Source organism: Pyxicephalus adspersus, chromosome 3, assembly GCF_032062135.1.
Source record: "Pyxicephalus adspersus chromosome 3, UCB_Pads_2.0, whole genome shotgun sequence".
NCBI lineage: Eukaryota > Metazoa > Chordata > Amphibia > Anura > Pyxicephalidae > Pyxicephalus > Pyxicephalus adspersus.
The window spans coordinates 27,888,125-27,904,156 of record NC_092860.1 but is presented as its reverse complement, the minus strand read 5'-3'; the positions used below and the strand labels follow the sequence as shown (position 1 = coordinate 27,904,156).

At 35.8% G+C, this 16,032-nt stretch overlaps 1 protein-coding gene across 1 annotated transcript in view; it reads left to right on the top strand.

The window, feature by feature from the left end:
• The window catches only part of DAPK1 (death associated protein kinase 1), a 96,848-nt gene that overhangs the window by 58,630 nt on the left and 22,186 nt on the right, over positions 1 to 16,032 (top strand). Inside the window, exons 4-15 of the mRNA XM_072404071.1 lie at positions 1,200 to 1,338; positions 2,096 to 2,225; positions 2,363 to 2,411; positions 4,613 to 4,639; positions 6,747 to 6,899; positions 8,036 to 8,081; positions 9,161 to 9,250; positions 10,711 to 10,803; positions 12,886 to 13,005; positions 13,843 to 13,941; positions 14,084 to 14,182; positions 15,312 to 15,410. Coding sequence (XP_072260172.1) covers positions 1,200 to 1,338; positions 2,096 to 2,225; positions 2,363 to 2,411; positions 4,613 to 4,639; positions 6,747 to 6,899; positions 8,036 to 8,081; positions 9,161 to 9,250; positions 10,711 to 10,803; positions 12,886 to 13,005; positions 13,843 to 13,941; positions 14,084 to 14,182; positions 15,312 to 15,410 — 1,144 coding nt within the window. The remainder of the gene's footprint in view (positions 1 to 1,199; positions 1,339 to 2,095; positions 2,226 to 2,362; positions 2,412 to 4,612; positions 4,640 to 6,746; positions 6,900 to 8,035; positions 8,082 to 9,160; positions 9,251 to 10,710; positions 10,804 to 12,885; positions 13,006 to 13,842; positions 13,942 to 14,083; positions 14,183 to 15,311; positions 15,411 to 16,032) is intronic.

Here is a 16,032-nt window from a genome sequence, read left to right as displayed (position 1 = left end):
GGGAACGCCCCCCAAAGTGAAATCCCTCTGCTCCGTATGCATTGCGGAGGAGAGGAAATTACCTTCATGGAGCTTTCCCTGTTTACTGCGGTGGCAGAAGAATCAACACTAACCACGGTAAATGGAGGAGCCACTACAAGGGGGTGGCTCCGGCAGTTCCTAGCGGCCTCTGGCCGATCCGCCAGCTCCGGAGCCGCGGGTTGCCGGCCGACCAGCATTAGTCCGGATCAGCCAGGGGGCGGTAGGTCAGAATGAACTACTGGATAGGCCGTATCTGGCCTTAAGGCCGGAGTTTGCCGACCCCTGCTTTAAATGGTTTGAAGTTTACGTAATACCCTTTGTTACAGATACAAGCATAGGGGATGACTTTAATCCCTTCATCAGGGTTTACACAAGCCTAGATCGGAGGATCGGAGCAATCTAACTATTCAAAAATACAATAGCGCCAATCAAGGAAATCCCTTAACCCCATATATAGTTTTTATGCAGTCATTGCAGTGGTTTCCCCAGACTTTTTTAGAAACTGGATAGGAAGAGGCTGAGGCGCGTGGGCTAAAAGAGAACAGGGCAACACATGACAAATGTAATGCTCCCAGTTGTAGCTATTGGAATTCAGTAACTCCCTATAATTCTGCTAGCTTTCTACCACATCTACTATACTTTGTTCAAACTTTCTAATGCCCACCCAGTCCCAGTTTTCCATCTTTTCATTATGCCCAAACTATCCAGTTTCTCATATTTTGACAACTTTTCAGTAGCTACCCAAAAGCAGCTGGGTGGTTACTGTTTTAATGTCCAACCTTTGTTTTACCATCTATGTTCCATTGAGTTCCATTTCCCTTCACTTCCTGTCCTGTAGACCCAACAAGAGTCCATTCTTATGATAACCGAAAAGTCATTTTTGGATTTTTCTCACAGGAACAAGTGTCCGTATTGGGAGATTTCACCTTTTGTCCTGTTTTGGTGGCAGCTGAAAGCTGTTGGATTTTCCTCACCTTTATTCCTGGTGATATTTTTGTTCATGGCAGTGTCTGAATCTTCTTAACAGGGATACAGATAGCATTAAAAGTTGTATGGGGTTCTGTTTTCTCACCTTGCCATTCAAATCTTTTAAAAGTACCAGGTCTATCAGCTAATTGTTTAATGGTACTGTTTTGCATTGTTCTGATTTACTGATTTGCTTTTATTTACATTGGCAGCGTTGCAGGCGGCGAGCTTTTTGACTTTCTTGCTGAAAAGGAGTCCTTGTCAGAAGAAGAAGCTACTGAATTTTTAAAACAGATCCTCAATGGTGTCAATTATCTGCACTTGCTGCAAATTGCCCACTTTGATCTTAAGGTATGGACTATTTAGGAGAGAACCAGAAAGAACATGTTTTTCTTAGATAAACTTAACACAATTCAAAAAACGATTTAGAATAACCTTGGTTAAATCTCAGAACTACTATTTTCTTACTACTAACCACTATTTTCTCCGACAGTTTATGATTATCAGAGAAGTGGAAGTAAACAAAATGTGTATCTTCAGATCTCTTTTACTCATAATTAATAAGAAGTATCTAATTATTGAAATGGTCAGTCTTTTCAAAATTAGTGTAACAGTTTCTGGATGCTGGAAACTCAAAGCAGAACTAAACTTAAAAATGAAAAAAGCAACATTGTATTATTCACACACATACACATAAACATGTCTGCGCACTAACATAGTAAAAGTTTGGATGTTCAGAATAGCCAACACGTTTTGCAGTGAAATAAAAGAACACTCAAACCACAGTGGTTACAGACAGTAGCCCTATGCCAGTCTTTCTGAGCTCACAGACCATTTAGATGCTAAATCTCGGCTCTCTTGCAGGTAAATTGTACTATTCTATTGGGTATTCTAATACCGAGATAAAACAGTTGAGGTGTTTTCATATCAGGATTAGTTGTTTTGGTACCCTTGGTTCCTGTGATTTAACCCAAATGAATTTAAGAAATGTTTAGGCTGCTGTTTACATTTTCAGAGTGCGGTAAATTAGGGCAATCTTGTGAAAAATGTCATTATGTTTAGAATGCAAGTAGCTTTTTTATTATACCTTTTTTTTGTATTTTTGTAGCCGGAGAATATCATGCTTCTGGACAGAAATGCACCTAAGCCACGGATCAAGATCATTGACTTTGGCCTAGCTCACAAGATTGACTCCGAAAATGAATTTAAAAATATTTTTGGAACTCCAGAATTTGTGGGTAAGTCTGTTCAAGAATCCTTTTGTAGCACTGGACTTTTTTTCTCTTTCCACTTTGAATGTAAGAGTTTTTGTTTGGTATGTTGCTTCATATCTATACATATTCCTAAAAGCTTGTACTTGTTTTTCCACTTATAGCACCAGAAATTGTGAACTATGAGCCACTTGGGCTGGAGTCTGACATGTGGTAAGACTTTTCAACCCACGTTTTTGTATAATATTAAATATCATAACAATATATTTCTATCCTAAAAATTAAAAAAAATAGCATATAGTTGTTTACTACAGCTGCACTGCATTATGACCATTTATTGTACTATAAAAAACAGTAAATATATGTCTTCATGTTTGTGGGCACATGGTTTATGTCTAAAATAAGTTATTAGGTTGTCTTTGACATCTGACAAATTCTGAGAGTTAAGGGCACTACCTCCACTTTGCTTTGCACAGTTTTAGTTCTGATTTGCATAGAATAGTGCTCACCACAAGTAAGGCTACGTACACACGTGCAATAATTATCGCTGGAAACTAACGACTAATGACTTAATTAATTGTTAACAAAAAAAGTGCACGTCTGGCCAACAACGTCGATGAACGAGGAATGTCGCTGGAACTGAGTGACCGTCCCAGCGGGCCTGATTGAGCGATAATTGTTTGCTATCTACTGTGTGTACAGTCGTATAGTGATCGTGGATGGTTCTGTAGTACACTTTCTCCGATACACGTCACTTCCTGCATCATTCAAACGATCGTATCTAATGTGTGTAAATTATTGGTGGATTATATTTGAATGATTGTATTGTTTCAACATATTCAATATTGTGCACAATATGATCATTCACAATTGTGCATAATCGTTGATCGGTTGTTAATTGTTCGTTCTTTAACGATAATTATTGCACGTGTGTACGTAGCCTTAAGCTACAAGTGGGCCCTTTCTTTTCTTAAGCATGTTGGGTTTTGCTCCCCTAAACATGTTTAAACTTTAGCCAGTCACCCAAAGTAGTGTTTTTTTTGTTTCATTTTTTAAATTAAATTTTTATCAAATGCACCAATTAGCATATTTATGAACACCTGCTGTGGACATATGGATGAGTAATTAGGGATTTCCAGAAATAGTTAGATTGTCACTTAAGCAGTTCCTCACAAATATCGGGTCATTCAGATCAGGAGGATCTTTGACGATTCCTAATGTCCCCACCCATTCCCACCATATTGTTATTGTCCTGAGAGGTAGCCCATTCTGCTGAAACGCCGGTAAGATTGTATGGGGCAGAATGCAGTGTTGTGGTATTGCATGTTCAAAACTGCTTGGCAAGATGAGAGTGGGGACACTAAAAAGGTACTATAGGTGTATGCAAGAACCTATATATTCCTGTTCTTTGTACATGAAAGACTTGGCTTCCTTATACTAAATCATCCATGCTCCTAGTGGTCCTATATATGGGGGAGCATGTGGCACTGTCATATGTGGGTGGGCTTTGACATACCTTCCATATGGCATGGCTTGAAATAAATGTGTGTCAGGGGTCCAGACTTAATAATTTTTATTTCCATGTTAATTAAAAGTTTATTTAGTGAATAAATTAGAAATAAAGTGACACTGAATTTGTTCTATTTATACTTTGTCATTTTATTTAAATTAAGTTATATTTAAAGATTTATTGCCACAGAAGTAAAGGACAAAAGAGCAAGACAATATAGTAAATGTATGTAGTAGCCCCAGCCTATAAAATAAAATTTAAAAAAATCCTGTATTCTGTAGAACTATACGAAATGGTGCAAGGCATAATGGGCCTGATTTATTAAAGCTCTCCAAGGCTAGAGAGGATACACTTTCATCAGTGAACCTGGGTGATTCAGCAAACCTAGAATAGGTTTACATTTTGTTTGCAATTTGTTAGCATATTTTTAAAACCTGAACCAGATCCATTTTAGGTTTACAGGATCACCCAGGTCCACTGATGAAAGTGTATCTTCTTCACCCCTGGAGAGCTTTAATAAATCAGGCCCAATGTATCTTTATTATACCCACATATTTTATACTAATATGAAAGATGCCAATAATCAATTAATAATAACGTGTGTTTATATAGTACCAGCATTGCTTTGCTTTACAAATTCCATATCATGTAGCTAACTATCCCTCAAAGGGGGTCACAAACTAATGTCCATAACAGTCACATGTCAATAACACAAAAATAACAAGGAAAATGTACTAATAAACTATATATTTATTATATCAGACTGTTTGGATAGAAGATTTCCTAAACGCTCTAACTAATGAACCAAATTAGTAAAAGGGGAAAGAACAAATTTAATGTTTTCATTTTATTACAATGAGTCTGTTTGTCTTCAAGTATCCTCTTGTTTTCTGTTTCTTTGCAGGAGTATTGGAGTCATAACATACATTCTGTAAGTATTGATTGCCAGGATCCTTGCCTGCAATGTATTAACAAATTACCTGTTTTATTATTGGAATGTTTCACAGCAACATTGTAATACTTACATTTACAAACATTTAAATATTTAAATAGATGGATCAGAAGACAATAGTACACTCATATACTTTAAACCAACCAAAAAATATGTTTACATTAGCTAAACCATATGCAACTGTAGTTATAGAAAAGCCATACCAGCCAATAGCTACAGATCTGCTTGGAATTCCACTGTCCAACAACCTTTTTACTGGCACATATGTCTTGTAATTTAAGCCTTTTGTCTTGTGAGACAAATGTGTCACTTGTTCTGTGTTGTGTATTTAAACCCTTTGTGGTCAGATTTTTAGTTTTGTACCTGTTTGATGCATGCTTTTGGCAGGATTTTAATGGCATATGAGTGTAAGAATGAATCCCATATTGGCTATGTTGAAAGAGACAATTTATAGCTTTTACCAAGTTTTACATTATGTAACGTAAAAAGAAATAACATAACTGATAAAACATTTTGTTACTGATGTTTTAGAATTTAAGAAAAGTGTTTAAACTGAATTAAAGTTTTTTAAAGTTTATTTTTGTTTCTATTTACTAAGCACCTGATGCATTTTGTAACTGGATTGCTAAAATTCCCCGTTTACAATGACACTGCAGGTTTTTTTGATGGATTAACATCTCGCCAAGAATAAGACATCTACCCATACTAGAGCATTCCAGGATCCATCTTGGTCATCTGACCACTACATAGTATTTGCATGGCACATACATTGTTGGAGCTTAGGAAGCAATTGTTATGCCTTTACATGACCTAGTTTTATCCAATGTTGTTGTTGATCTTATGATTGCCAAATTTGATTAGTTGTAGTCTGTGGCTCTGCCCAACCACAGGAGATTTTCCCTGGTTGTTTCATCAGAGAAAAGTTCAGTAGGATTGATGTTTCCTTGGTTTCTTATAGGATATTTGCAGCAGGATATCTGTATTCTCTACAGGCATAAACATGTATACTGGCATAATTTCATACAAAAGATTACTCATTATTCATCGTATTTCAGATAGTGGCTGCATGACCTACTAGTACGGAGCAGTCTTTCAAGCATGTTAGAAAAGCTGTATGAAGTATAGGGAGCCCTCTGCAATGCTTATTTAAGTAATTGTGTCTGAAAGAACGTCTACCATCTGATGTTCAGGGGCAGCATCAGTTACATTTGTGTTTGGCTTGGCTTAGTAGGATATTGATCCATGCACTGTATTATCTTTGAGGTCAAAACAAGCAAAAAAAAAAATAATCCCATCTTGCAGTGGACTGTGAGGAAATGATACGGAGATCACTCTTCTGAACTGCATATAATGTATCCTTGTGCAGACTGTAAAGGGGAGCATCACTGAGATCAGTGGTCTGCTGTGTTAATTTATTTCCTAGAGATGCTTTACAGAAAATACATGTGTGGGTATACACAAAATCCACTACTGTGTTCTTTCTTGTTGGATTGCATCTAATGTATGCTTCCTAGTCTTGTGTAGCCCCTGTGTTTTGGGTTTCTATTTTTCCCCATTCTTTGTCATACTGGAAAATGTCACTTTATATCCTGTCCTTCATAGAAAATGAGGGGTACACCTTCTAATGATAAGATACATCGCATTCAAACAAAATGTCCCAATTAGAAGATTTCCCCACTATTTTTCTTCCGATAACACAAAATGTTTAGATGTTTATTTCTTACCTTCATATTACTTTAAACCTTATAACTTTAAATGGACATAGAATGTGTTTCTGATAAGTTTGTTTGTATGTTACAATATTGTATTCACAATATAGTGGTAACACGCTTCCATTGGACTGTAGTATTTTTCATGCTCAATGAGAATATTATACCCCAACCTTTACAGCCCGTGTTTATCATAGAGGTGACTTGAGTGCTGTGGTACACTAGGTAATAATATATGATATTTTGGATTTAGATCTATATCTCCAAGCAATCGCTCTCACATGTAAATGAGCCCTATTTCCAAGTTGGTAATAAATTGATTTTGATTTTTTGTGCAACTTTGTGGATAGATGCTATTTTTGGCCATGTTTTTACAGGTTAAGTGGCGCATCTCCTTTCCTTGGTGAGACTAAACAAGAGACGTTGGCAAATATATCTGCTGTAAGCTATGAATTTGAGGATGAGTTTTTTAGTAGCACTAGCGACCTGGCCAAAGATTTTATTAGGCGGCTTCTTGTCAAGGATCCAAAGTAAGTTCACAATATTTTTTATGAATTAAATAGGAGATAAAACAAATATGCAGAATAATGAAATGTGACAGTTGCACTAACTTTTGTATTACAGCTTTTTATAACATTTACTTGTAAGAAATCTTTTATTTTAACAGTATATAACTTACTTTAAGTCAATCACCTCAACTCTAGATAGGCGATGACAAAGTGTAACAATTGCTGCCCATTCAACTACCTAATCTCACCCACTCTCTAGGTATGCATAACATTATTAAAAATACCCAAGCCCTGTAGTTCTTTAGGTCCTCCTTACATCCACCTTAGTATTATAAGATGGCATGTCAGTCAGTTGACAGGACAGCAGTTCCTAAGACATCAGGTAACCTCTAACTCTTGATTCAGAATAGACTCCTGAGCATGTTTTATGTTAAGGTAAAAACAGGAGTAATTCTTTTAGTTGTAAGTCTTTACAAGTAGAACAAATTAAAAACAATATTTAGACTTTTAGTAGAAGCTCGGTTTTATTTTTTGGTTGCCATACCCATGCATTTACCATTGCAATATATAACATAGTTATGTGAACACTGGTAAAAATTTGAGTGGAAATTGTATACTCCATCCTTATATTCACATCTTCACTTTGGGATAATTGAGATTACCCAGTTTTCTGTACTGCTGTTTATAGTCCTTCCCAACATAAATATTATGCTTTAGGTGTATACTTGTCTTGTTCCCATAATATATTATAGATTGCAATTTCTTAGATTTTTTGTGTTGTTGACTTTGTATGACTTATTGACTTGTAACTTGGCAATGCGATTTCACAGTATTGTATTTGTGTAATATCTTTAGAGTTTAGAATTTATTTAGGATAAAATGTTAAATGCTTGATATGTATGGGGCGTAAATGATTATCCCATGGACTGACTAGTACTGAGTACCATTGTGTGTTTGGCAAATCTTTAGGCACCTGAGGAAAATAGACAGTCAGACCCAATTTATGGATATCTTTTAAATTGCACAACACATCGTTTGATGTTTCTTTTAAAAGAAATAATAGGAATGATCATTTCTGTTTTATTTCATTTGTTACCTTGTTTTTTGTCAGTGATGGTATAAGCATCTCTGAGAATTAATCATTTACTTTTTTACAGGAAGAGAATGACAATTCAGGACTGCCTGAACCACCCATGGATTAAGGTACAGATGGAAGATCCCTTGAATTATGTGTACAATATTATGTTTGCTACTGCTGCAACCAAAATATATATTCAAGCTACGTAATGTATCAGAATAAATAGGAGACCTATCATAATAGAGATGAGGGTGCTTGCAGTGCTGGCATGTTTTTTGGAGCTGCAAACCTCAGGACTGATATTGAAATAGAAGAAGCATGCAGTCAATTCATTTTTTTGACAACTGATATGTACATGCTTGTTCAGATAAGTGTCTTGCCTAGTGGTAAAACACCAATGCAAAGGCAAAACAATTTTTTTGTTTTGCGATCAAACAAAATTGCAATTTAAATATAATTGGTTCCTCAAAGCAACACCTCAATTTTCTTTCCCTTTAGACTTCCTTAATTATTGCTCCCTATGAATTGTTACTTGTGTTGCAATATCTGTGACTAAACCATTTCCAGTAGAAGAATCAGCCATCAGCGTTCATTCTGCAATTGAATTCCAAAGTAGCATACTTTTTCATTTGCAGCCGATGAGCTGGTAGTTTTTAGAACATTAGGATAATGCTACTAATTACTGACATTGGAATTGTATCCCCCTAACTATATTCAGTTGTTTATTTTTCTCTGTTGGTGTGCGAGCAATATGAGATTTGGCAAGCTGCTAAATTACAAGTGCAGTGAGTGTTGTAATGAAAAGTTCAGCCTTATTGATGGAGTTAATATTAATACCTGGCAGTGTGGTTTCCTCTAATTTCCCTTGTCACGTCTTGGGAGAAGCTGAACTCCATCTTACCCTGTAGCTTATTGCTGCAGTAATAACTGGCCCACATTCATCCCCCAGATGCCCCATTGCTGATCAGCACAGACACAAAATAAAGAACATAAATCACACATTTCTAACCTCCTCCTACGTATGAAGTGATCTTTTACAGTTTACTGCTTTTATTGTTTAGTGTGATTACTTACATAAAAACACTGCAGTATATGGAGTGTGATTATTTCCATTGTCAGGCCTTTTATTCTGTGAAAGCTTTAAACAAAACTCCCCCTGAGTGTAGCACACAGCTGTTCTGACTGTTCTTTATATTTGTCGCAGCCTAAAGATACCCAACAAGCGCTGAGCAGAAAAGCCTCTGCGGTGAATATGGAGAAATTTAAGAAGTTTGCTGCACGCAGAAAATGGAAAGTAAGTTTGTATGCTGTTTTTTTTTCCCATACCGGTTTAAATACATGTGCATACACACATATATAGCACGCATATAAATAGCAATTTACATTTTATAGTGTAACCCCCACTTTTTTGTTTGTGTATTGTGTCTAAATTTAAAATGGCACATCAGTATGTGCAAGTTACCTTTATTGGCCACTGTGGCTTCATAAAGCCATTATCTTAAAAAATAAAATTTGTTTTTATAGCATATGTTTTTTTTTAAATACTATATTTGTATAAGACTATTAGTGTAGTAAACTGAGACACACTGCCATCTATAGGCGTTGGTGACCTTTGCAAACCAAATATAAAAAGCTTTATTAGGCTTTCAGCTTTCATGTAATCGTAGCTGACATAGTAATTATGTAAAAATTGGTGAGAGCCATAGTGAACTGACAGTATGTTCAGAAAAAGCTGACTATTGGATATATGATAAGGATTTTGTGCTAAGAAACAATAAACAGACTGAAAGCAGAAAGGGATTATGAGATATTCCTACTTTATTTTGCTGTTTACTGTTCATTATAATTAATAGTATCCAGTTGTTTCTCTAAACACAAGAAATTAAGTCAGAGATGGATTAAAAAAACTCAGAAATTACTGTTCTTATTCTGTCCTTTTACATAAACAAATTACAGAACTAAAAGTGTATAGATTACTGGCATTTCCTTTTATCAGAGGCTGGTCTACTCAACTACAGCCCCTTTTTAATTTGTATACTGTATTTAGCAGGCTGTGTAAAGTGATGGGTATGATTTTCTGTTATGGTTTTTAATATATATGAGTTAACCTCCATCCATATTCTATTCACTGCTATGTTTTGGTTACTGTTTAGTAGGACTGAAAATCACTGGTATAGAGAAACTAAGACACATGGTACTGCAGTTCCAGATGTGGAATTATACTAAAAAAATAAATGGGTATTGCAAAATTCTTAAGTGGGTGCAGAAAAGCTTATATGCATTCAAGCAATAGTGGTAATAAATGAACATTATTTATTGGGTACATGAGATAAACAGATACACAGTATGTGGTACTCTGCTAATATCAAAGTGTATCAGTAGTGGGGAGTTAGCACGACACTGGGGGCTTTAATTAAAATTAATTAGGCTGCAATTGATCTGGGACCTGCACCTCTGATGTGCATCATGTTGTACAATTTGATCTGGGACCTGCACCTCTGATGTGCATCGTGTTGTACAATTTGATCTGGGATCTGCTTCTCTGATGTGCATCGTGTTGTACAATTTGATCTGGGACTTGCACATCTGATGTAAATTGTGTTATACAATCTAACACAGTGTGTAGAACTGGTAAATTGGTAAATTGGCACAGTGTGTAGAACTGGTAAAAATAAAAAATGTATTTACCGAAGATCAATATTGATGAAGGATAACTGACCTGTTTTTTTTTTTTTGTTTGTTTGTTTTTTTAAGCAATCTGTCCGTTTAATATCCCTGTGCCAAAGACTATCACGATCATTCTTATCCAGGAGCAACATGAGTATTGCTAGAAGTGATGACACACTGGTAAGTAAATAAAATCAACAATAACAATTGAGTTTTCATTAATTTATGTGAGCAGGGATTAGTAAAACAGCAACACTGCATACATTATATACTATTGCCAATGTGCTTAGTTTGTCCCTTTTGCTAGTGAAACATGGCAAAGGGATTTGTGGTTTTACACACCATTGCTGGATCATTAACTGCAATTTTATGAGTCCAGATTTATTCATACAGTGCCTGAACTGTGACACTAATGTACAAACAAAGTCACTAATCTTAAATATGAATATATTAGTTTTCACCAGCATCATTATATACATTTGTGTTTCTTTAAAGGTTTGTTTTTATATTGCGATCTGTATCACTATAGAGGTTTACCATCACTACTCAGTGACATTCTGATAATTAGGTAGCAAATGACTCAACACAAGATATCCATATAATCCAGTTTAAAATCTGTAGCATTTGGTTGCATAAAATGGCATAAAGGTCTTTTAAAATGAGAGGAAAAAAAAGTGAAAAAAAAAAGCTGAGTTTCACTACATTTGCTTAGAAACCAAGGAATAACACTAAAATACCATGCTTTGTCTGGGCTTCTTACACGTGATTTGGTTTACTCAAACGTTCCAAAAGATATTGGAAGGTTAATTTATTTTCCGCAAAGATATTAAATTAACCCTTTCTTATACACCTTTTTCGAATCCCTAGCAACGTTTGCATCAAAACGGGTTTTGTTGGTTTCCATATAGTTCAATACATGTTCAAGCTGGCCAGCTGCATTAAAAGTTATCCCTACCTAGCCATACCAACTCTACAGTGCAAAATGTTAATTATTTATTTGCTTATAGCATACTTTAATGGACATATAGTGCCAATATACCAGTTACAGTGCTATAGGATATTAATCTAAGCTCTGCTGAGAGCATGAATCATTTCATACAGTTCTATGTATTCTGTAAAATACAGGGCATTTTTTAATGATTTTACCTGCTCAAAATTACTTTGGAAGCACGTATTGCCTTACCTTACCTTCTTTTTTGTGCTAAAAGTGAACATTTTAGAACATTTTCTTCACAGTGCATTTACCTTATTATGCTCATGTAGGCGTACCTCTAATAATGGCATTGGTTTTCCCTATTGCAGCGTTTTACAACTAGAGGGAACATTGCATAATAAACATTTTCTGATATTATCTAGATTTGTGGATGTCTTTGGTTCCCTGGGATTGTACACTACAGGGTACTGGATATAATTTGTGTGCATTGATTTAATAACTTAGTTTTTTGCTGTCGTCTTGGCTTTTATCAGTCATTAAGATGTTCCCTGAGCCATCAAAGAACAGAAAATGCTTTGCTCTGCATCATTATCAAGGTAGCCGAATCTACAATTTTTTAGTTCCCGGAGGTCTCCATCCTGTCAAATATTTCACATGAAGTTAGAGAATATAGTGTAAAAGAAAACAAAACTTTCCCACCTTTGGTATCAATATCTGTGTTCAAGCGAACTCTGCAAATAGAGTATAAGGGGAGACTTCAGCTAAGATCACATGCTCAGTTCCATGGTAGTTGGTGGGGGGATAGCCAATGATTGAGCAGCAAAAGAAAAGAAAGAAAAGTCTTTTACAGGTGGTTTTGATGGGCAGTTTACCTTTGTCAGCTTCCCCAATGGATCCTACATGTCTTTCAGCTGGCAGGTGCCCGCTGTTACATGTGGTACAATAACTGCTCCAATTGACAACTGTCCATGTGATCTAGTCCCTACCATGAAATATACTGGGACAGATCATTTGTATCTGTTTTTAAACAAACTGGTAGCTGGATATGTATCCCAACCACTTATAGAGGTAGGTGGGTCTTTTTGCATTTAAGGCAGAAAACTCAGATATTTGTCAGTCCATTTTAATTTTGTGACTGGAAATGCTAATAAATTTTACTCTTAGTCTGCGCTCTCCAGGCTTCTAATTCTCACTAATGATTAGTAATATTACCAACCACATAAATGTGTGCATGAAATCTAGAAGTAGTAGTGGTTCATGATGGTAGTCACCGTATCATTTACAGCAGGGCTGTTTGGTAAATCTGACAATTCCATATTTTTTTGCAGGATGAAGAAGATTCTTTTGTTATGAAGGCCATCATTCATGCCATAAATGATGACAATGTTCCAGGTTTGCAGCACCTTTTGGGATCATTGGCAAACTATGATGTAAATCAACCAAACAAGGTAAAGCGTGCCTTTTAGAAACATCCTGTATATACTATTTTTAAATGATAAACTAAATGTGGTTAAGCATTGTGTCCCATCACCATCATCAATATCCCCTTGAAGTCCAGAAGGGATACACTTCTAGTAGTGTGAATCCATATTGGTACACATCTTCATGGCTGGAAGTAGGACTGGGTCTGTTGGAATGTATATTCATGCTTTTAGGGCCTTTGACAGCAATGTTACCACAAATATTTAAGTGTGAATGGGTCCTCATAATTTTACTTTAAAATCACACTAAACTGCAGCACATAGACACAAACAGGACTTATTGGAAAGAACCTGTTAGAAATGCATTTTCACATCCAAAAGGCAAGAGGGAATAAACCTAAATCAAAGGTTTTCTGGGGTAGATATTTTGGCTGACCTTGTTCTGAAAATGCTGGTCCTCTGATTTCAGTACACTTCAATAAAGAAACCATTTCAGTAAAATAAAGTTAGACTAATTAATAAATATGAGGATAAGAGGTCTGTGGTGACTACCTTTTCATTTACCAGCCACCTGATGCAATGTAAGTTTTGTATTTATTACAAACAGTCATATTTATGGTGTGCCATAGCCATTTCTTAAATCATCTCTGAGAAGAAATGAGAATTAAACAAAGGTTTTCCCTGTTAATCAGGTTTTTATCCAATGTCCAAAGTGGTTGGCCCATTGCCTGTACTGTATGTAATTGTTGAAACAAGGTACCTATATTTTAGGCTTATTTGTAGAAGTCTCTTAGCAATTAGGCATGGAGCAGGTTTGTAATGTAAAGTGTAGATTTCTTATTGCTCTGTTTGGTTGTTTTTCAGCATGGTACGCCCCCATTATTAATTGCTGCAGGCTGTGGAAACATTCAAATGCTGGAGTTACTGATTAAACGTGGTGCGCACATTGATGTGCTGGATAAGGTATGTGCTGTTTTACAAAAAAATGTGTTATACTTTATTACTAAAAATCATCCAATTTACATTTGAATAAAGGCTGTGTTTCATTGCATGTTGAATGTGTTTTCTCTTGTTAAGACTGAAATGTTTCTTTGAACTCTTTTAGGCTGGATCCAATGCACTTTATTGGGCTTCTCGACATGGTCATGTTGAGACATTGAAATTCCTTCATCAAAACAGTTGTCCATTGGATGTTAAGGATAAGGTATGGTTTCTGATTAACAAATTCTAGCAGTTATTTTAGGTTACTTACTGAGTATTGTGGTGGATAAAAGCTCACTATTGACTCTAGTTGTCGACTTTAAGGGTGTTTCGAGCTCTTAACAATTGCATTTCAGGTTGAAATTTCAAATACATGTACTACCGGGTTTAGGGTGGGTTCACACCACATTACGCTTGTCATTGCATGTGTGTTGATATGTACTGGTGTAGCATGGTGTGGTGCAGTTAATGTGCATAGTGACAATGCATTTGACCTTTCCACGGATTGAGATTACATTGGCTAGTGCAGCCTAACACTTGTGTGAACAGGTCAGTCCCTGTCTGTAAAGCTGTTCTCTGGCTTATATTTTCTTCTAAATTGTTTAAAGATTCTAACAAATGTATTTGCTCCCCTTTGGTCTGCCAAATATTCCATTGGAAGGTTATGTTAAATCCCTTAAGTTCCATAAAAATGTTTTTGACAGTGTTGCAGATCTGTTCTGTGACCACCTACACACCTAATCTGTTATGGCAGAGTCTAGTTCATATCTTGGACTACAGAAAAAGTGGCCTGTATATTGTAGATATCTGAGAGTATACTTGGAGTAGTGGTTGACTAGTTTAGCGACAAACAATAGGAAGAGTGGCACCACTAAGTCCATTTAAAATCTGTGTGTTGTAAACATGCAACTAGGCTTAGGAGCATTATTGTGGACATTGGTCTTGACATACACTTCAAACTTTTAATGAGTATAAAACATGGATGCAATAGAAATACTTTTTGAAAATTGATTATATAGTGATCATTATATCCAGCTCTTTATGTCCACACTGGATAGGGCAGTTCTGAGCCTTTACTGCAACAGCATGAGGATAGATTGTTGTAGTGTTACAGTGAGACTTCTTTGGGTGCCACTATCAGTTATTCACTGCCCACAGCTTGTAAAGTGCTGCAAAACTTTAAATCTGCAACATTTACCCATAGTATTCATATAGATCCAGAAGGTAAAACTGTTAGAATGAACAGTTACTTTATTGCAGTTTTTTTTACTTTTTATTTTAACGTAGGAGGTCAACAGAACATGGATGCTTTGGTTATGCTTTTACTTTTTCTGCCTTTTTGTATATTGTAGTCTGGGGAAACAGCCCTGCATGTAGCAGCTCGATATGGCCATGTGGAAGTCATCCAGTATTTGTGCATTATTGGATCAAATCCAGACATTAAGGACAAGGTATGTAGGTGAATTTATAAAGTGGTAACTTATTGCTTTTATTTGTTATGTTCATATAATTTTAATGTATTACAAATGTCACTATATGTTCCAACAAAGAGTTAAATGTAAATACAGATTGTGAACCACCTTCCTCCTTGTACAGGTTATTTTAATCATGTAGTGAAGGAGGTTTTCCTGCCTGGATTTTTTTCACTGCATAACCATGTGATGATGTATTATGTAACTTCTACTTTAGCAAAGGCTCAGAAACAGTGCTTTGAGTGGGAGACACAAGCATTTTTCATGACACACTATGAATAAAAGGTAATGTCTTTACATGCATAAAAGAAGCACAGGAGAATTCTTTTGCAAAAACATTTCCACATAAATGGATCAGTTGTATGGTGTCACAGGGAGTTTTTATAGAAGAAATATAATCAGCTTTATGAATTTTGCACAATGCCTGCAAAAGTATATTTTTTAAGGTATACCTGTGTGTAACAGCAGAATATTATCTCCTTTTACTAAAGGCAGTGCTTAGGTTCTAATAGTATAAAATACAGGAATAGTCATACAGACTATAATACATTTCCATCATAAAACTCCCTACTATTATGATAATTCCCTGTGAATTGGAAAG